The following is a 21,840-nucleotide window of genomic DNA, read 5'->3' as shown; positions in this document are numbered from 1 at the left end:
CAAATATGTCATTTATGTCCTCTCTCCTCCCATAGATCCCAAAACTACAGAAAAGAGTTGTAATGAGTTGCTATCAACTATTGAGATGCTTTGCACTTTTCTCTTAAAGGGACAGGGCACACATTCTAAAACCATCCTACTCTCCATGCCAGGCTCTCTCTAACGTTAGAGGGCGCCACTCAGATTTCTGCCCCACTTCAATATGCTGAAATGCAGCGCTTCCCCCACCCCGTTCCCCTCCTTTTTGCCCAGGATGTGGAACAGAAGAGTATTAATATGCGTTCATTTTCCATCATCAGTATAGCGCAAGTGTTTCTTTAACTGGCGAATTTTTAAAATGTCTGGACTTCCAACTCCCAGAGCTCTCCGGGTGGCTGGGGAATTCTGGGAATTGAAGTCCACACATCTAAAAAATTGCCAGGGTTCAGAAAGCATCAGCGCAGAATTTATGCGCCGGGATGTCCTCCCCCCCACCCATTCACTCCAATTCCAACTGGGGGGGGGGAGGAATCCCGGGTTTTTCCGCTGGAGGGCGCTGTTGCAGTTTGCAAAGTTAGCGACGGGGACAGGCAGAACTGGCGAGAAGCCGCGCTTGCAAGTCCGCTTTCTCCCTGGCATCGTCGCCGAAACCTCTCCGCGGGTGGCTGCGTCCGTTCTGCGAGGACCGCCGCTTAAAGTAGATGGGGAACACCTGAAGCTGCGCCAGAGTCGTAAGAACATCCCGGGGGGGGGGGGGTCGCCGCAAGCCGAGTGGACGGGTGGGCGCAAGGTTGGTCGCTTCTGCGGGAGCGCGTCTAAGCAAGGGCGCTACGTGCTGACCGGGGCTGTTCACGAACTGCAGTATGTCTTCTTGGCTTGAATTAAGACAGTTTGCCGCTAATAACACAGCGGAGAAAAGAATGCCTGTTAGGAGTTTTCCCTTCAACCCCCCCCCCTTTTAAAGCTGATTTTTTAAGAGTTTTAAAATAACCTAACTAGTTTTAAAATAACCTAACTATCTAAGAGGTCGGACCCAGTTGGTGTTCTGGAATCGAACTGCTTCCAAGGAGCCTGCCCGTTTTTCTAAGGGGCCTATAAAAAGGACGGATTGATGAATATGATGATGGAAAATGATATTGACCTTATATCCCCCTTTTCCTTATTTATCCCTGTGCATTGGAAAACTTTCCTTCTCTTGCTTGCCTTCCTACATTTTATACGGGAAAAGAATGAGATTTACCCACAGGTTTATTTATAGAAAGGTGGTTTAGATTCAGGCATCCCGTTTACAGGGTTTGAAAATGAGTCATAAGGATGAGCTGAGTCTTCGAACCATCTTTTTGCTCAGTTGTGGGTAATGCTGTTAGCAGGAAGCGTGGTAATCCCAAGGAACCTGAAGCTGTTCGGCTACTACTTCTTGTGTTCTTGCCTCCATTTCCCTACCAATAGTAATTTTGGATCTTCTGTACCCCACAGCTGTTTTTGCTAAGAGCAGATTGTATCCTAAAATGAAATGGTGGAAGCTTACTTAGCATGCAGAGCTGCACAAAGAACTTTATATTTTTGCCTGTTTTGCACAAACTTCCATACAGTCGTAGAACTGGAAGGGATCTCAGGTCATCTAGTCTGGCTCCCTACTTGATGAAGGACCGGCTAAATCAGGGGTGTCCAAACTTGGGAACTTTTAAGACTTGTGGACTTCAACTCCCAGAATTTGCCAGCCAGGCTAGCTGGGGAATTCTGGGAGTTGAAGTCCACAAGTCTTAAAGTTCCCAAGTTTGGACACCCCTGTGCTAAGGCATTTCAGGTAAATGGCTATCCAGTCTCCGTCCGAAGATCTTCAGGGAAAGGAATGGATCATTTCGCAAGGCAACTTAGAAGAGTTTTTCAGTGGGGAAATTACTCTTGGGTCTGTTTCTGTGCAGTTTCAAACCATTGGCTCTAGTCCTGCCTTCCAGAGCAAACCCTCTTCTGTTTGATAACTCTTTGGATATCCAAAGGGGGCTACTGAAATTCCCCTAAATCTTTAAAGGAACACGCTCTGTTCCTTTAACTGTCATAGGGCTTGCTTTTCAGTCCAATCACCTTCTTGATGGCTATGATCTGAACATGCAGCTGAAATCTACATACTTTGTTGATGTCCTTTCCTTTGTAGATTGCAGTTCCCAAAACTGGACCCAGTGCTCTCTCATCAACCTAACATAGAGACCTGCCCAAGGTGGAGTAATATGGGGCAGATCTGCGCTGTAAGCAAGACACTGTGTTCCTCCTGTTAATACTCCCAAATAGCAATACCTTTCTCAGCTGCATCGCACTTGTTGGCTCATGTTTAGTTTATAATTTGTTAGAACATCTAGATTCTGTTCACATGAACTACTCCCAAGCCAGATCTCCATCCTGTATGTATGTGCTTTTCATCTCTTCTCCCCACATGTAGGACTTTGCATTTTCACCTCTTAAATTCATTCTTGTCTGTTTCAAACTCCATATTTTTCAGAGTATAAGATGCACCTCATCCCTCCCCCCCCCCCCAAAAAAAGAGGGTGAAAATCTGGGTGCATCTTATACACTGAATACAGCATTTTTGGCCTCCTGAAATCCTGCCCCCTTCACAAAAATGGACATGCAGAGGGTTTGGGAGGCCTACAAGGTGCTATTGAACAGTAATATTGAACAGTCGGAGGCCCGGGACAGAACTTCATGGCACTGTATTTGATGCAAATCTTCAAGCTGATATGGAACCATGTATGAATACTCTTTGGGTTGAGTGGTATCATTCAGCCACTTATGAATACATATAATGGTTGTATCATCTAACCCAGTGGTCCCCAACCTTTTGAGCATTAGGGACCGGTTCCATGGAAAACAATTTTTCCATGAATTGGAGGGAGGGTGGTTCACACACTACCTAGATCCTGTGAAAATGCAGATGAAGCTTCATTCAGTTGCCTGGCCCAGTTTCTAAAAGGCTGAGGATCTGCAGTCTGAAGGTTGGAGACCCCTGAACTAACTTATATATTAGATAAAGGTTCCCACACACATGCATGCTAGTTGTTTCCAGTTCTAGGGGCGGTGCTCATCTCTGTTTCTAAGCTTAAGAGCCAGCGCTGTCTGAAGATGTCTCCATGGTCATGTGGCCGGCGTGACTAAACGCCGAAGGCGCACGGAGCGCTGTTACCTTCCTACCAAAGTGGTCCCTATTTTTCTACTTGCATTTTTTACGTGCTTTCGAACTAGGTTCTGTAAGTTGGCAGAAGCTGAGGCAAGTAACGAGAGCTCACTCCATTACGTGGTGCTAGGGATTCGAACCGCTGAACTGTTGATCTTCTGATCATCTTAGCCACTGGGCCACCGCGTCCCTAACCTATATATTACAGTGTTATTAATGAGGATGTCATAAGAGGTTTTGTCAAATGTCAAGTTGTCATTGCTACTCAAGTGCTCAAAAACATGTTTGCTCAAGGACCTTGCCCAGCGTCAACGTCAAGCTGGTCTTCTGTTTTTCCTTTTTTGAAGATAGGAAGATCATTTGCCCTCCTTTGGTCTTCAGGCATCTTGTTCGTGGTTCTGTTCGGTCACATCTGCTAGTTTCTTCATTACCCTAGGATATAGCTCATCTGGCCATGGAGACCTAGATCAATGATACCATTTAAGGGTTCTTTTACCCTCTCCTTGTCTAGCTTGAGCTGTTACTTCCTTCTTCAACTAGAGGTACCCTGAAGGCCAGCTAGGGTTTTCATTTCCCTTCTGAGATTGGACAGATGTAAAATGCAAGTTAAGACAATCTGACATCTTACTATTACCTATCACTTGTTTATTTCCGACAGCTGTGATTAGACTTTCCTGGAAGTGTTCATAAAAGCCGAACATAACTCTCATTCTTCAGGTTTCTTCCTAAAATGACATTTTTCCTGAGGTTTAAGGATCTTTCTTTGTGGGCATAATATTCAGGTGGCAATTTAACCCATTCAAAATTTCTATATCAAAGAAAAGACATGTGAAATTATCACCAGCTTTCAACAGTTGGCAGGTAACAAAAAGTATAACTAAATCAAGATAAAGAGAGTATGTAAACCATATTTAGAGGCTTTGAACATGTTCTTTTGGGGCACTCCGACCCTGAGAAAGCTATAAATGTCTCTCTCTATAGAATTGGCAGAGGGAGGAAGAGTTTTATGGGGAGAAACTACTGCTGCTAAAATCTATCAATGCTCAGATAGAAACTGAGTTGTTCTCATCAGAATACAGCAACGTATGAATTAAAAAGTCTCACGCAGCTGTGAGCTGGGCTTACAATACTGCTTTCTGAGATTCAGTGATTTGCATGGATATGAACAAATGCTAGGCATTGAAACTGCTAGTCATTTGCTTTGCGACCTGCAGGAGAGGGGTCCCAGTTCAGTTATAACCATTTGCAAGGTCTTCTACCAAGAGCTGGAATTTTAGCCTGTTTCTGCACACAAGCTAAATGCAGAGAGATCCAGGACTAAAAAGGAAGAACACCCCTTCTTTACACAGCACGTAGTTTCATCATTTATTCATGGTCCGAAACTAAAATTTCAAAGAAGAGGATATTACAATACATCAAATATAAAACAGTGACATACAATTTTTTTTTTTTTAAATAGAATTTGTACAGAAAGGCCAGAAGCAATTAACAGTCTAGGGCATCAGATGATTCATGAAGGCCATGGCTATTGTTAAAAAGTTAGTGACTTTATTAGAAATAGCTGAAGTCTGTGTGTTTAGGAGAAAAACGATGGATGTGACGGTATTATGAGCTCTAACATCCATTTATTGTATAGTACAATATGTACATGTGAAACAGATATTACTTCTGTATCAGAACATATACAAGGGTAGTCTCCTTAATCACATATATATAATACAAGTTAATTGCAGTTACATGTAATTTTATGATTTGGCCAATCACCTATGTGAATTATGGGAAAAGATAAAAAGGGATCTGGGAATGGAACAGGGGAGTGTGGCTATTATGGGGTAATGGAAGTGGGAGATCTGCTTGGAGATTTAAGCCTCAGATCCTCAGCAAAAGGCCAACTATAATTTATCAAGAGTGAGACAAACTAATGCCAGAAAAGAAAAACTTCAGAAAACCAGGTGAAGATTCACACCTGTCTGATCAAGTAAAATGAACCAATGATGTTCTTTAAGATAAAATCTTAGGTGGGCTCCAAAGGAGATCCCGCTATCTGGTTAAGGTGGACTAAGAGACTCATAATATATAGTCTTTTCAATTTTGGTTAGGTAGCTTCTATCTTAAAAGCATCCTTATAAAAACCTAACTGGGCTCCATGTACATGGAGCCCAGTATTTTAGCCTTGAATAATTTAACAGCTGCTAGTACATAGTTGTTTATGACATGCATGTTTAATAATGACAAAGGGTGCTTTTGTGGCTTTCATAAAAAGGTCCTTTTCTGGATTAATCCAACACATAGATAGTAGAGGAGATAGCACGATCATAAAGGTGATTTTCCCAGGGTGAGTCTCATCCGTTGCAGATTGTTCAGTTGACTTGCCATGTGTGAAGTGATAGTTATTAATTCTAACAGTTTTAAAAGGAGTCTAGACTACCGTAATTTATGGAAGGGAGGGTTCTTGGTAGCTATACTAGTTTTCCTGACTGCATTTAACCTCCAGAATCAAAGATTGTGTGCCTTAAATATCAATTGTTACAAAGCAAGAATAGATGAAAGCTTATGCCCATCAGTCTTGTCTGTGGTTTGTTTATTTATTTGCATCCTGCCTTTATTATATATTCTTCCTGCTATTTTCCCACAACAACTTTGTGAGGTGGGTTGGGCTGAGAGAGAATGACTGGCCCAAAGTCACCTAGCTTGCTTTCATGGCTAAGATGGGACTTGAACTCACTGTCTCTTGTTTTCTAGCCTGTTGCCTCACCATTAGACCAAACTAACGCCTCATATTTTCTCTGTGGATCTGATCAGCTATTGTAGATTCAGAATGTTAGGTGACTCTACAGTAGTTGAACTTCTTATTCTCTCCATGTGCTTTGTATATTTTTAGAATTTTTAAAGTGCTTTCAAAAAATGACTTCTATACTTTTTATAATAATTGTTTTTATATATATATTGCTGCTTTAAGTGATTGTAATACACTCCCCAGAACAGTTTTAGTTTTATGAGATAGGCTGCTGTATAAATGGAATTTATTAACAAATACATTCCATGATTGTAAATGAGACTGCAGGTAGACTGTGGATTGCCAATCTGATATAGAAATTGTGTTGGGACTGGGTGATGAGGTCAGAGAAAGAGTCATTTAATGCTATTGAATCCCTTTAAGAAAGCAGGGTCTTGATACCAGGATAGGAGAAAAATGAACAATAGTGACAAGCTTGAACATTGGACACTATCTAATAAAATGAAATTCAATGGTGAAAAGAGTAAGGTTCTACATTTAGGCAACAAAAATGAAATGCATAGGTACAGAATAGGTGGTATCTTGCTCAGTAGTTGTAACTGTGAGAGGGATCTTGGAATCCTAGTGGACAACCATTTAAATATGAGCCAGCAGTGTGCAGCAGCTGCCAAAAAAGCCAACACAGTTCTAGGCTGCATCAACAGAGAGATAGAATCAAGATCACATGAAGTGTTAATACCACTTTATAATGCCTTGGTGAGGCCACACTTGGAATACTGCATTCAGTTCTGGTCGCCACGATGTAGAAAAGATGTGGAGACTCTGGAGAGAGTGCAGAGAAGAGCAACAAAGATGATTAGGGGACTGGAGACTAAAACATATGAAGAACGGTTGCAGGAACTTGGTATGTTTAGCTTAAGAGAAAGAAGGACTAGGGGAGATATGATAGCAGTGTTCCAATATCTCAGGGGTTGCCACAAAGAAGAGGGAGTCAAACTATTCTCCAAAGCACCTGAGGGTAGAACAAGAAGCAATGGGTGGAAACTAATCAAGGAGAGAAGCAACTTAGAACTGGGGAGAAACTTCCTGACAGAACAATTAATCAGTGGAACAGCTTGCCTCCAAAAGTTGTGAATGCCCCAACACTGGAAGTCTTTAAGAAGATGTTGGATAGCCATTTGTCTGAAACAGTATAGGGTTTCCTGCCTAGGCAGGGGTTTGGACTAGAAGACCTCCAAGGTCCCTTCCAACTCTACTATTGTATTGTATAGTACAGATAGCAAGTATTTATGATAATGACCTGCCATGTTCCAGTGATGTTCAGCAGACGGCTGCTGCATTGCCACATTAATGGCCTGGTTCACCCTCATGCAGCATCCATGCATTTTTGCAACTAAAGTCTCAATTGATGGGGAAAGTAAGTGCATTGAGTGTCCTGTCAGCACTATCCCTGTTTAGCTTGCCATATCACACACACACCCCTCCCCAAGTAGCAAATGCAACATTGTGAATTCAAATTCTGGGTTTTAAAAGTATTCCAATCATGTTTCTGAAAAAATCCATTTTAAAGAGCTGGTTTCTTTTTTCTTTCTAAATGTTTCATTAGGTTATAAGATAAGGTGCAAAATACAAAAGTAAATAGGAAGACAGTGAGGGGAAAGAGGGGAAAGAGAAGTGAGGAAGGGCTGGGAAAAAGGGGAAAAAAAGGCATTGACTTCCGACTCCAGAGGTGAGTTGCTACCAGTAACTTGGGTTGCTGGAACTGGCAGCGACCCAGGCCTGCCACGCCCTGGAAGCGGTTCTCTTGGCAGGACTGTAGGCACCGCCATCTTGTTTTTGCCTTCTGCGCATGCTGAGAGCAATTTTTGTTGCACTGCGCGTGCACGCACAGTACATATCAAGCGCGTGCACGCAAAGTGAGTATGTGGCGCATTCCTGAGCGAACTGCAGTGGCAGCCAGCACCCACCCATGTCCGACTCCCTCTGTTGCAGTGAAATAAAGCATTAACATCAAACCGCAACTTTTTGCTTTTTCATAGTAATGTAAACCAGCCATTTCTATAAACACCTATCAATCTGATCGGCAAATCCCAAATTTTAAAGAGCTAGTTTCTGAGCAAGAGAGCCAGTTGGTTGTAATGGTTTAAGACACCAGGCTAGAAACCAGGAAATTGTGAGTCTAAGGAATAAAGCCACTTTGGGCCACTTTTTTCTCAGCCCTAGGAAAAAGCCACTTTGGGCAAGCCACTTCTGAGAATGTTGCTAAGAAAATTGTGTGGATTTGTCCAGATGGTTGCCAGGAGTCATGACTTGAATGCACATGTGTACACACACACACACACACACACACACACACACACACACACACACACACACCTTTCAAGGCAACCTGCTGACAGTGTTTAAGCTTACTGATTCATTTTTAAATTGCTGTTTTAAACAATGTAGCTGTATTGTGTAATCAAATGACCCTATTATGTTCAATAGGGCTTATTCTTGAGCGCATATTATCAAATTCAATCTACAATAACAACAGATCTTCAGCTTGGGAGTTTTCCGGGACTCATGGCTATTGGATGCCTACTAGCTGGAGGTCCAAAAATGACTCACACCCCCATCCCCATCTAAATTGATTGCACTAATAATGACTTTTATACAGGGTGTCCTTCGAAGACCAGTTGATGCTGAATGCAACAGCCTGCATGCTGACAGGTAAGAGCCACAGCACATGGGTGTTGCAGGTGCTACATTGTCTTGCTTCCAAGTGCAATTCAGGAAACTTAAATTTGACCATAAAAGCAGTGCTGTAAACAGAAAAGCTGAAGATGTCCAACAGTTGTGAATGGAAGGTGTGTTGGCCCAGAGCAGGGGTCAGCAACCCTCGGCTCTGGAGCCACATGTGGCTCTTCCATCCCTCTAATACGGCTCCCTGTCGCCGGTCGGTGCCACAATTTTGAGGGGACCTTTCGATTGGGGGGGGGGCGGGGGGAAAGCATGGCGTGCCAGGAGGAGACTCTATGGCAAGGGGCGGGTTTTCTAGTTGGCTTCACAATTGATTGGGCTTTCAGTTAGGACAGGTAGAGAAAAAAGGACGCCACCCTAGGAGGAGACTCTATGATGGAGGAACCGGACTTCTGGTCAGCTCCAGAATTGAATAGGGGGCTTCCGGTTAGGACCTTTGTGGCTCCCGGTGTTTTCTTTTCTGTGGGAAATGGGTCCAAATGGCTCTTTGAGTATTTAAAGTGGCCGACTCCTGGCCCAGAGCTAGGGTTTCTCTGCGGATATCCTTCTTATAGAATAGCTTACCTGAAAAAGTTTGGATTGCACATGCTTTAAATATTTGGAAAAAGCCTGTTGGACAGAGTTCTTCAAAACCTTTTAGGAATGAGTAGGGGAAGCATTGTGATAGCTAGGTATTATTTCATTGCTTTGATTACGTTGCCTTTTTTGTTGCAAAGAGCTCCGATTTCATAGAAGTTGATCGCACACAAGTTAACCAACCAGCTCGGAAAATACGTACATCTAACATTATTTAAAGTTTATGTGTTGAACTGAGAATCCAGTCTTTAATCTTCCCAACTTTAGGGGTAGAATATTAATTTTGCTGTAAGGAAAAAAGTGAAGGATCAATCGCTTTATTCTAAATTCCTAAAGCAGACCCTTTTGTGGGACTCGCAAATACTGTGTCCGACTTCCAAAAGCAGATATTTGTCCTAAGGTTGTCTCACCCTTAACAAATTTGCTTTATTTCCAACAGGTCCCATTTAAAGATTTAATTTGTTAAATATATTTCAAAAGGCTCTTTATGATGAGAAGGTCCGTTGGGATACTTAAAACGCAATCTAAGTACATTGGACTGTGGCTGATGCTTAGAAATGTTTTAATCCCGAGCAAATTTGCACAGAATTTAGCAATTCACAGTGAAGGGACCCACTGTATCTGTGGCTCCTCCTTTCCTAGCTGTGTGGGTTGGGGATGTTGCTGTTGCAGCTATTTTTTTTGCCAGGGAGGGAAAAAATCTTTTTTTCTTTCTTTCTTTCCTCCTATAAAACTGTCACTCTCTTATTATTTTGTAAGCGACAGAACATGTGTTCAGCTATTAACCTCCCCCACAAAAATCATCCTGAAACGCTGAACTGGAGAATGTTTGCTGGGTTGTTTCACATGGCATATATACATATATATATATATATATATATATATATATATATATATATATATATATATATATATATATATATATATATATATATATATATATATATATATATATATATATATATATATATATATAATATTATATTATATATTATATATCAAACTGTTCTTGGCTGAACTGCAAAGAAACTCTCCACTTTCAGCTACACTGGGTTTATTATCTCTGGCCCTTCCATTCACAAGGACAAATTGCTCTTTACTTCATCCGAGGCCTTGCCTTTATGCGAAGGCCAAACTAACTTTTTATCATCAGAGTTTGGGACCTTGCGAAGATATAAACAAAGAAGAAAATGCTTTCAGCCAATTTAGACTTTTTCCAGTACAGCTCAACATTGCCTGATTAGTCTCTTATCTGCCTAGTGAGTTTAAGTTTGAATGAGAGACTTCACATTGCAAAGTTTTAGGATTCTGTCTTGTTTATGCTTCCTAAATGACAAGGAGTGTAACAGGTCTTGCTTTGAGAAAGTCTGTGTGAGATGGCCCTCTTAGGAACCACCAACCACCAGCTCTTTATGAGACAATGGTAGAACTTAAAAAAAAAACAATTTACATTGTCTTTCATAGAAATAAAGGACAATTGGCAAGCCTGTGATTGGGAGTATTTCCCCATTCAGGTTTCCTCAGATGTGGTAAAACTTTCTCTCTCATTATCTTTGACCATTAGCCCTGCTAGTTTAAGATTATTTGAATTTTGATGTCTGGAAGCACCAAATTGGGGGAGGCTGTACTGCACCAATGGACAATCTAGAGCAGTGATGGCAAACCTTTTTGTTGCTGGGTGACAGAAATGCGAAGGCACGTGTGCAAGGGCACGTGTGTGCTGGCACCCATAATGCAAAGCACCCCCCAAATGCGCACATGCACACAACTCCCCCATGCTCCCCCCCCAAGCGCCGCACTGCTCGGCTCCAAACAGCTTGGTATTTCCTCCAGGGGGCCGGGAGGGAGGCCATTTTCGCCCTTCCCAGGCTCCAGGAAAGCTTCCAGAGCCTGGGGAGGGCGAAACACAAGCCCAATAGGCCAACCAAACTTCCGGTTGGCCTGTTGGGCCTGTTTTTCAAACTTCTGGTTGGCCCATAGGGCCGTTTTGTGCTCTCCTCAGGCTCCAGAGGCTTTCCTGAAGCCCGGGGAGGGTGAAAACAGCCTCCACGGCCCTCCGGGAGACCGAAAATCAACTGGCCAGCACGCTGGAGCTGATGGCTAGTGTGCCGGCAGATGTGGCCCCGCGTGCTACCTGCGGCATGCGTGCCATAGGTTCGCCATCACGGATCTAGAGACTGTTTTGTGGCTCCTAGATCATTTCCAGTTTGCCCCACCAAAATTTGGCTACAAAATTTATCATTTGGAGCAGTTTGATTTTACAAGAGTTTATCTTTAGCCTTAAAATGCAAAATTGATCCAACTGAAGCTTAACAAACCTATTTTGCATCATGCCACTTCAGAAAAATTTGACTGAAAAATATTGCCACCACCCTTCACAATATTGTCACTAGTTACTTCCCACTTAATTTTTTAAAAAATTGAACATCTCCCATGCAAAATGGTAATCTGTTCCTGCCTTAATCTACGAACGTTCCCTCTCTTTAGTTGGTTAAAAGGGCTGAAGAGGAAGCAGTGACAATACCCTCAGCTTTGAAAGTTTGATCCGGATTATCCAAGATGTTGAGAGATACTTCATGAAAGTGTTGAGATGCAAGAAGCCTGATCCCGTAATCCAATTTACCAGAAACAGACTATTTAAATTAACATTAATTAATTGGTACTGTTCAGATGAGGTAGTCTGTCTTAATGCAATCCTGTATAATGCAAATCCTTCTAATCTAAAGGCTTTAGAAGGAGTTGACAGAATTACAACATGACATTCCTTTAAAATCAGTACAAATTATTTCAATAGAATGAATTCTTACAGCAATTTATAAAGCTGGGGTCATGTAGCTTTGGCCATATGCTTCTTTTCCTCAAAGTACTACTTGTACAGTTCCTAACCATTGGGTCACAAATGCTTTCCAAATATCTTGAGGACACAAGGTGACCTGTGCCACTTTCAAAGCTAAAAGCTCTAATGTTATCCCTCTTTTCCATCCAAGTTGAACATGTTACCAAGGATAATTGCAACTTTAGAGATCCAAATGGATTTAATCGAAGTAAGAGTCTGTGCCACCAGGTTTTCCTGGGAACTAAAGTAAATAGAGAGGAAAAGACTTTAATGCGGATGAGGTGAACTCTGCTTTTGTTTCCCTAGGTATAATTGGCTGATAGATGCTTTTTTTTTTTTTTTGGCTTAAGGGTATATATCTGTGATGGCGAATCTATGGCACCTGTGCCAGAGGAGGCACACAGAGCCCTCTGATGGTACATGAGCCGTCGGGCCAGTTTAGCTCTGCCACATATGCACACGTGTCTCCCGCCAGCCAGCTGGTCTTTGGGTGTCTGCCACACATGCGCGGGGGCTGGGGCACAATCAGGGGGCATGCACACATGCATGGGGGCACGTGCAGGAGGGCATTCCTGCAGGTATGTGTGTGTGCAGGGGCCATGCACACATGCATGGCAGTGGGGCGCGTGCGGGGGGTGCATGCATGCATGGAGGGCTGTGGGCCACCCACATGCGTATTGCATTTTGGGGTTTTGTGCATGCTTTGGGCACTCGGTCCAGAAAAGTTTAGCAATCACTGGTATATATTTTGTCCTTCAGCAGAGGACAAGCTGTCCAGTAGCTTCATTTTCCTTGACTCGAGATTCATTGTTTAGAGATCCATATCTAGAATTGAAACAACATACTGGATTCATTAACTTCCATCATCATCCTATCTGCAGCTTTAATATACCTAATGTCACTATATTAATAAAACCTGATTTTACAATATCTTTTCATTAGATAAGGATAAGATCATGCAAGATTTCTTTCAGTGCCTCATAATTCAGTTATCCATAGCCCAGTTAAAATGAAATGCAATTTTGCTTGTCATAGATTTAACGAATGTTGGTTTTCTAGATTTCAATCCCTCTGCATCATCATGGATTTTTGTCATTCTGGGAAATATAATACCAACACAGCAACAGGAAAGTTGTTTTAGAAAATGTATTTTAGAAGCAGGTGAAATGAGAACCCCTGATTCTCAAGCCAGAAAGAGACATTTGATAAACGGATGGCAGAAAGTTTTAAGGTTGAGAAAAAAGCATCAGAAAATCCATTGTAATAGTCCTCAGGTTGTGATGGCAATTGGGACCAGTGATTGTCATCATTAAGCGATGCGGTAGTAAAATGCAATATCACATGACTGTGTTGCTTAGCAAAAACAATCCTGGCACTCCCATTAGCCACAAGATGCATGGGTTGTTAAGTCGAAAGCAACGGGAGACCCAGGTAAGGAGCACAAGGATACCATTGGAGTGGGGTGGGGTCCTTGGAAGCAGGTGGGGCACAAGTGCAGGAAGACCACGGGATGGAGGGTTTGATGGCGTGTGAGCACAGGAAAGAATGGGTGACTTACCAGAGTGACTTTGGAATTTCCTGCTGGCTTCCCCATTGACTTTGCTTGTGACAAGCCAGCAGGAAAAACAGTAAATGACAATAATGCAATTGTGATCCCACTGTATCCACTGGAAGTGCAAGACAGTCGCAAAGCCAGAATTTTGAGGATTGGTCATAAGTAAATGTTTTTACAACTTTAAATAATTGCTGAACGTGTGGTCAATAAGTGAGGCCTCCTTTTAATTTAAAAAGGTAGTAAGGACAGGTCCAGAAATTGAACTTTGGGACTAACATATAGGAGTTGAATCTTGTTCCTGAATGACATGTTTCCTGTGCACTGCTCAGTTTATGCAGAATTATTGGAGTGCATGGCTTCCGAATTCCGCACCATAAAGCTAGTGATCTATACTTTTTGCATTTGTTTGTGAATGCAGAGTGGAGAGATTCTCACAGCCATTCTCTTTGCTAGGTTTTGACAATAAATAAGCACCTACCTCTATTTATGGTCAAAGATTATGTCTAAGCGAATAAATACATATATTTCCTTCTCTTCTGTTCTGTTTTTCATGCTAATGGAATCCGTTCTGTTTTTCATGCTAATGGAATCCACTGATATGAATAGTTAAAATGAGCTAGTTTTTGAAACACTACCAGTATTTTTCTTTATTTCATTTTGCCCTTTTATTTCACTTGAAACCACATGTATGATGATTAACATCTGATTCACACCAAGCCTTTTTGCACTGTTAGTAGCTCCCCCATATAATTACAGTGCTCACATTGCACATAGATGTAGGGGTGCATCTTGAGTGAATTCATTCCAACATTTAGCTACTCTGCTAGCAGCCGTAAATGTACAAAATATAAAATCTTCCTCGAACTGCAAATTATTGGTCATTGGATGGGGGCAGTTCTTTCCAAGAATGGAAACCCGTTGATAGATCGGGTTTGATTACGCCCTCTTTGACCTTTGAAAATTATGTCTTGTATCGTCTCTGTAAATGAGTGTAGAAATGAGGACAAAAGTGCTAATTCCATCCTTATAAAAGTTTTCCAGAGTTTAAAAATCCTGAATAATTCAAGCTTTTAAATTCTGTGGAATGTCAAAGCTTGTCTTTTCATGAATAAAGGCAGATGTGGATGTCCCAGGATAATGTTGCAAGATTCAATCTGGGTCGGTCACTGGGACCAGAGATTTATTCAGTAAACCCAGATTGTCTTTTCCTGCAGTTACCTAGCAAAGGAATGTATATAAATCTGAAAGCATACGAGAGTGTTGCTTATTGTAAAATATGAGATGATTAGTAAAATATGCAGTGAGAGATTCATAAATCAATTTCTTGGTAGTGTCAAGAGTTGAATTTGGAAAGAATGGAGTGGAGAAACGGAAGTAATAGAAAAAAACCAGAGTGACAGTAGAACATTTGCAGGAAATTAAAGTAGAAATGCTCAGTAGGAGTAAGATGTAGGTAGAGCTCTGGGGCATCATACAAATGAGGCGCCAAGGGTATGACCCAGGGATGGATTGCTTCCAGCATTACTGCTGGTTCCGTGTGCGCAAAAAATGTGCATGGACAGAACTGAAAATCAAGATAGCCCGGTAGGAGAACCGTTGGGGGGGGGCGTGGAAGGCCTGGGTCGCTGTCGGTTGCAGCGACCCAGGCCACCAAACCACTACCAGTTCGGCTGAACCAGTCCGAACCGGTAGGAACCCACCTCTGGTATGACTTCTCTGTCCCATCAATACTGAAACCAAACATAGAAAAAGGAGAACAGCCACAGAACAGGGGCTTCCACACCCAAAAGCTACCAAAGCACAAGGTTTTATCTACTAACATATACTTGCATATTAATGGTTGTATGTCATGTAGCATATGTAATGAAAACAATGCCATCTGTATACCCCCAAAAATATCAACAGGTGCTTGATAAGAAAAATATTAATCCCAACAAGATTCCATTTACTTTACCTCATAGAACAAGATAAATGTGAGTTCCTCTCCTTGGTCATGGTATAATTTGAGATATGATAGGAATTGACGTGTGTGTGTGTGTTTGTGTGTGTGTGTGTGTGAGATAATGAAATTATGCATTAAAAAGTATAACATAACTTTTCTTATGTATGATTATATGACATTGATTGCCTTCTCAAATCTGAATCTCCTCCAGAATTGCTTAGAATGCAGAGATTACCCTTTATATCTTTTTTTTTAACTACAAAAGGAATTTTTGTGTAATCTTTTCATCTGAATGCAAAAATCATATGGCAAGGGAATACCACATTAAGATGAATGTCAGATTTTAGCTGAGCTTACAGTTGAACTGAATACCATCTCGGTATTTCACTCTGAATAAGCAAAGTTGAATGAAAGGTTTAAAATGACTCTGTGATGAAGTCCTGTAAAAATGGGATTACCTAGTGTTGTTTGGATCAAGATATAAATATAGGTATGTAAGACAGTGGGGATCCTCTTTATTGATTTCTTCAAATTTTGTGACTTCATCTAATTTCCCTGTAAAAAATGCATATAAATGAATATGAATTTGCTGTAAATTGTAGAGAGATTTATAAATCCAACGCTCTCTACATGGGGCTGCCCTTGAAGAGCACCTGGAGCACCCGCTTCAACTGTTCCAAAATGCGGCTGCGCAGGTTATCATGGGGGTACCTAGGTGCTCCCATGTTGCACCCCTTTTAGTTGGCCTGCACTGGTTGCCGGTTGTTTTCCGGGTGCGATTCAAGCTACTAATTATGACCTTTAAAGCGCTCCATGGCTTAGGCCCAGGGTACCTGCGAGACCACCTACTGCCACCAGTAGCCTCCCACCATCCAGTGCGATCCCACAGAGTTGGCCTCCTCACGGTGCCGTCGGCCAGACAGTGTCGGCTAGCAACCCCCAGGGGGAGAGCCTTCTCTGTGGGAGCGCCTTCCCTCTGGAATGAGCTGCCCCTGGAGCTTCGCATAATCCCCGACCTCAGGTCCTTCCGACATGCCCTAAAAAGTTGGCTTTTCCAGCAAGCCGGACTGGCCTGAACAAAATAAAATAAATGATTGATTTAATTGTTAATTTTAATCAAATGTTTAAAATGTTATTGTTATATTATATTAATTGGGTTTGTTTTTGGATACTCTATCTAATTTCCTTTTTAACTTTTGTAATATGTGTTTTTTTTTAATGTTGTACGCCGTCCTGAGTTCTTTGGGAGAAGGGCGGCATATAAATCCAATAAACAAACAAACAAACAAACAAACAAACAATCCATTTGATTGATCTCAAAAGCAAAAGCTGTAAATTTGCCTCCCAGGAAGCTTTTATTGAAAATAGCCACAAAATGGCATTTGATTTTTTTTTCTTCCATTAAGAAAGCTTTGGACTGTTTTAAAAGGCAAATAATAAACCTTAATTGATTCTCTTTGAATCTAAAGTTTGTGCTTTTGTTTTATTTATCTTGCAGTCTGCTTGTATCTACTCACCACTCATTTTCTTGCTTCTTTTCCAGTCTGAGTGTTGACACCAGGACCTATTCCTTGTAAAGTATTTTATAATCTCTACAGGGCTCAGTCTTTAACATGGCAATAGCTTCTTTGCGTCATGGAGTAACCATCGCTGGAGCTATCCTGCTGGTGACGGGAACACTGTGCTTTGCTTGGTGGAGCGACGGTGAAATGGGGGTCACTGCACCCAGCAGTGACCCCAAAGTCACACCTCAAGGAGAAACGGAACTTATGACCAGAGCTTCCTCTTCCAGTCCTGTACTCAGATCAATCAGCTTCTTCTGTTGTGGAATTGGTGGGCTTCTTCTTCTGTTTGGACTCCTTTGGTCAGCCAATGCTGGAATAATTTCCCGCCACTACCAGTACCATTTTTCCAGCGACCTTCAGTACTCCACAGTCGAACCTCTTGAAAAGCAGACATGCAGGTTAGCAAGATCTTTGTAGCCATACCTGAGAAATCAATGTAGTCCTTCAACTTGCCCAGCAAATAATTGTCAGGAAGTGTTACTTCAAGAGAAGCTTCATACAAGAGAAGAGAGAGATAGAAGGTTAATTTGACAGAAGCCGTCTAATCAAATGGCTTTCTGTAACAGGTGTTGCTTTCAAGACTTTTATCTTGGGGTAGTCCAGCACCACATTAACTCTTGCAGACCATTAGGCCTTTCTCAACCAAAGGTCATGCTTGTTGAGCCATGACTGCTGCCAAAAGAATGTCTCCATTATAGTCTACCTCAGTTTCATGACTTATAAATGTGTTGCACATGGTTGTAAATTTCTTCAAGTTAAGCTTGACTTTAGTAACTTGATGGAATTGTCAATATAGAAGTAGTTTACCATTACTTTCTGGGATGTTTTTCAAATTCATAGTCTAGCCAATATACCCTTCTACCAACTTTTAACCAGCCCCAACCCTGCTTAGCTTTGGAGACAAAATAAGGATAGCTAGACAGCTAGACCACCACTTCAAAATATTCAGCCAGCACAGCAATTGTTTGGACACAATAAGGATAGTCCAAATTTCAGAAGGATATCATATTGAGACACTTTGTTTTAGTGTATCAACCTCTGCAAAACCGAACAGTAACACCATAACAGTACTGTATTATTAACTCATTTTAAATATGATTGTGAAACTCAAGATGGCTGAATTGTTAGAATTTTGTTTCTCACAAAGAAATTTGATTCACTTGCACCCCTTTCTTCCTTTTAGTCTAGATAGAGCAGTGTCTGCCTGACTAATCTGGTTTCATGATGATTTCGACACTCCCTGTTTGTAGTTATTTCCATTTCTAAATCATTTTCCCCCCCGTGAAAAAGAGGAAATGCGATGAGCAAAGGTTATGTGAAAGTTTTATCTGTACACAAACCATGTTGTTTAGTAAAATACAATAGAAAAAAATGGGTCTGTTTTATGGCCCATGCAGTAAAGATTAATCAGTGGTCATACCTTGGAGTTTTAATACAGAGTGTTTGTTAAGAATGTGGAAAAAGCTTGAGGATCCATTGTGTATGAATACTACACTAACACTGAAGGAATTTGTAGCACGATCTGCTTCTTGCCTTGCTTTCAGAGGTTGAATGGGTAAGACAACCTCAAACTGTCACATTCAATCTCTGTTTTCTGATATAATATTTCTAGTGGGTAAAGGTTTTGGGGCACCCCCAGTTTAAAGGCATTATGGTTTCTGCTGGTACAGGGTGAAAACATTTTTGTCTACTTTCATATTTTCCTCACTCTGTCTTAAAAGCTTGGAAAGTGATCCTGGTAGAAGTATGATTTTGATTGGGCATAGAAAATCCAATTCCTGCTAAATCCACTCTGGGTTTTTTCCCTATTTTGTTTGGATAACCATGCTGTGTGGGTGGAGCAGGAAAAAAATGGGAGTTTAGGGCTTGGCTGTGATGTGTTGATTGTTATGAGTCAGATTGACCTGACTAGATAACACTTCTGCCAGACTGGGTTTGTTTCCCTGTCTATTCTTCCTTTTTTAAATATATATTGTACTGAGGTTGTCAACATTTGTAAACTCCTCTTTCAACTGCAACTTGTAATGAAGACTCAATTTTGTTTCTCCTGCTGGTGATAAGGACAGATTACTATGACTTATGGAAGTCATAGTGCCGGAGGATGAGAATTTCATTAACAATAAGATTTTACTAATATAGTATCTGCATTTTTTTTTCACAATGTGGCAGAGGAAGAACTTTAGATGTAAAAGATTTGAATTTAGGATTTTGCAAAACTGGCAGATTCATTCATCGTTATAAACCTAAAGGAAATTTCCTTATGCTCAGCATGACTTAGCTCCAGAGATATATAAGCACAATTTCAGAGCTATTTGAATATATCTCTTATCATCTATCATTTCTCCCTTCCTTCCTCCTTCTCTCTCACTCTCTCACTCTTATCTATCTAATCTCCATGCCTGCCTGCCTGCCTGCTTGCCCATCTATCTATCTATCTATCTATCTATCTATCTATCTATCTATCTATCTATCTATCTATCTATCTATCTATCTATCTATCTATCTATCTATCTGTCATCTAATATCCATCCATCCATCCATCCATCCATCCATGTCTGTCTGTCTGTCTGTCTGTCTGTCTGTCTGTCTGTCTGTCTGTCTGTCTGTCTATCTATCTATCTATCTATCTATCTATCTATCTATCTTTATCATCTATCTAATCTCCATCCATCCATCCCTGTCTGTCTGTCTGTGTCTGTCTGTCTGTCTGTCTATCTATATTCTTTATGGGACAAGTGGATAGTTTCCCCCCCCCCTCTAAATTTCTAGTTCCTCTAGAACAGATAGCAGTGCTCATGCTCTTCTTTGTTTAAACCTTATTTTAGAATGGAATATTGGATTTTAGGACACACCCACCACAACTGACTTTCTTTGTGGTCTTGATTCTGTTTCAGCACCTGGGAGGCCACCAGTATTCCCACTTATGAGGAGGCTTTGAATTGTCAGCCGGCTGAAAATGCCTCCAGCGACATGCAGTCTCAGATTTCAAAGGAGATTCGGCTGCCCTTATATCAGGTGGTGGATGAAAATCACAAAGAGCAGGGCAGCCGAAGACGCAGTTCCTCTGACGGGGTTTTGTTTCGGAACATACCACCCAAGCCAAGCTTAGCATCACGAGATGAAGCTATCATTGTCTGTGACACTCCACCCCCAAGCTATGAGAGCATAGGCTTGAGTGATGGATGATCCAGGCATCTTTTATAGCACTGTGTAGGAATTTCTGGATTGCTGTAGATATTTGTTTTCCTTTCATTAATTGTGGCACATTGGGATAAAATGACTGATATATATCATATATATATTTTGTAGGAGCTTTTGCTAAATGATCCAAGAACAGTCTCAACATTGTTTTGTAGTATGTGATTAATATGTATCCAGTAAACCACATGGATGTCCAGATTCTTTGAAGGTGCATCCAAAATATGAACTAAATATAACACAATTGACTTGGGGAAAACTACTTGAAAGATGCTCATGAACAGGCCTAGAAGGAAAGTTTGCAACAAATTCAGGTAACCAGGTTCTGGGTTAATGGTTATTGAAAAAATAAAAATGTTCTTAATAAAATCTATTATCAATTGATGATCAGCTCAACTTTTTGTGCACAATGGGGCATAGCTGGATATAACTGCTTTCTGAATATTTGAAGTAGCAGCAAAAAAAAATCTGAATTGGAAGGATTTGTGGCCAGAGGTTGCACTGGAAAATTATAATCAGATAAAGAAATGATTTTTAAACAATGAACATTCTCTTACAGCTGACTCACCCATTTATAACACATGCTTTCTCATGTGTACGCATGATAGCGTGGGCCAAAAACTTTGGTTACAACATAGATCTAGTGGATTGGGAAAGAATTTGGAACACAAATTATAAACTAACACCATCAGCAGCCCTTAAAGAAAATATGTACAAAATGTTTTATCGTTGGCATCTATCACCAACAAGATTGGCTAAAATGTACCCAAACATGAAGCCGAGCTGTTGGAAGTGTAAAAAAGTATACTTTTTAAATCACATATAGTGGACCTGCCCGGAAACACAAAAATATTGGACAAAAATTTGGAAATGGATACAAGAAATTATAGGAAAACAGATAAAATACAAACCCGAAATCTTTCTGCTGGGAATAATCAAAGGGAAATATACAAAGAAAATTAAGTACATATTAACACATCTGCTAACTACAGCTAGAATAGCATTTGCCCAATGCTGGAAACAAAATAATATCCCCCTCGGATGAATTAGTGATAAAAAAAACTTTGGATTCTGCAGAGATGGACAAATTAACACTGAAATTAAAAGATAAAGAAGAGTCGTAATATTATGAAATTTGGAACTATTGGTACAAATGGCTGCAAAACAAGAATAAAAATAATTAAGCCAAAAACAATATATATATATATATATAAATATATATAGAAGTGTGTATAAAGGTGTGTAAATATAGAAGCGAAATATAATATGCATGTACAGATATGATGACATAACAATATTGTTATAATGACTGTAAGGTGCTGTAGAAGGGAAAAAATAATTTTAAAAAAATCTGCCATATAACACATGCTTTCTCACATAACCCCTGTCAGGGTTCCAAATAGCATCCAAATGTAAATCAGACTCCAAGGCAAAGTATTGCTCAAAGTTCCAATTTATTAAGAGGGCCATGTTGTCACATCTGGGAAAACCCGAATCTGAAAGCTTCCCCCACCCAGTTGAAAGTTCGAGATCTTGCCCCC

The 21,840-nt window shown here is 40.9% G+C and overlaps 2 protein-coding genes across 2 annotated transcripts in view; both read left to right on the top strand.

The window, feature by feature from the left end:
* Positions 1–380: 380 nt before the first annotated feature.
* BSND (barttin CLCNK type accessory subunit beta) overlaps positions 381–21,840 on the top strand; it is a 41,620-nt gene continuing 20,160 nt past the window's right edge. Inside the window, exon 1 of the mRNA XM_081946897.1 lies at positions 381–710. Within this exon, the coding sequence (XP_081803023.1) occupies positions 449–710 (262 nt within the window). The 5' untranslated portion in view covers positions 381–448. The remainder of the gene's footprint in view (positions 711–21,840) is intronic.
* On the top strand, positions 823–20,623 carry TMEM61 (transmembrane protein 61). Its single transcript, XM_081946910.1, has 3 exons — positions 823–840; positions 17,080–17,499; positions 19,996–20,623. Exons 2-3 carry the CDS (start codon positions 17,150–17,152, stop codon positions 20,285–20,287), a joined length of 642 nt encoding a protein of 213 aa, XP_081803036.1. The 5' UTR covers positions 823–840; positions 17,080–17,149; the 3' UTR covers positions 20,288–20,623.

The sequence above is a fragment of the Natrix helvetica genome, assembly GCF_964273705.1.
Source record: "Natrix helvetica genome assembly, chromosome: 3".
In the NCBI taxonomy this organism is placed as follows: Eukaryota; Metazoa; Chordata; class Lepidosauria; order Squamata; family Natricidae; genus Natrix; species Natrix helvetica.
Note: the sequence above shows the minus strand (reverse complement) of the source record. Positions and strands in the feature narration are given on the sequence as shown.

Coding starts and splice junctions, on each gene's coding strand:
- TMEM61 (XM_081946910.1), top strand. CDS start 17,150: ATGGCAATAGCTTCTTTGCGTCATGGAGTAACCATCGCTGGAGCTATC. Junction 17,500..19,995: donor CTTGAAAAGCAGACATGCAG/GTTAGCAAGATC, acceptor ATTCTGTTTCAG/CACCTGGGAGGCCACCAGTA.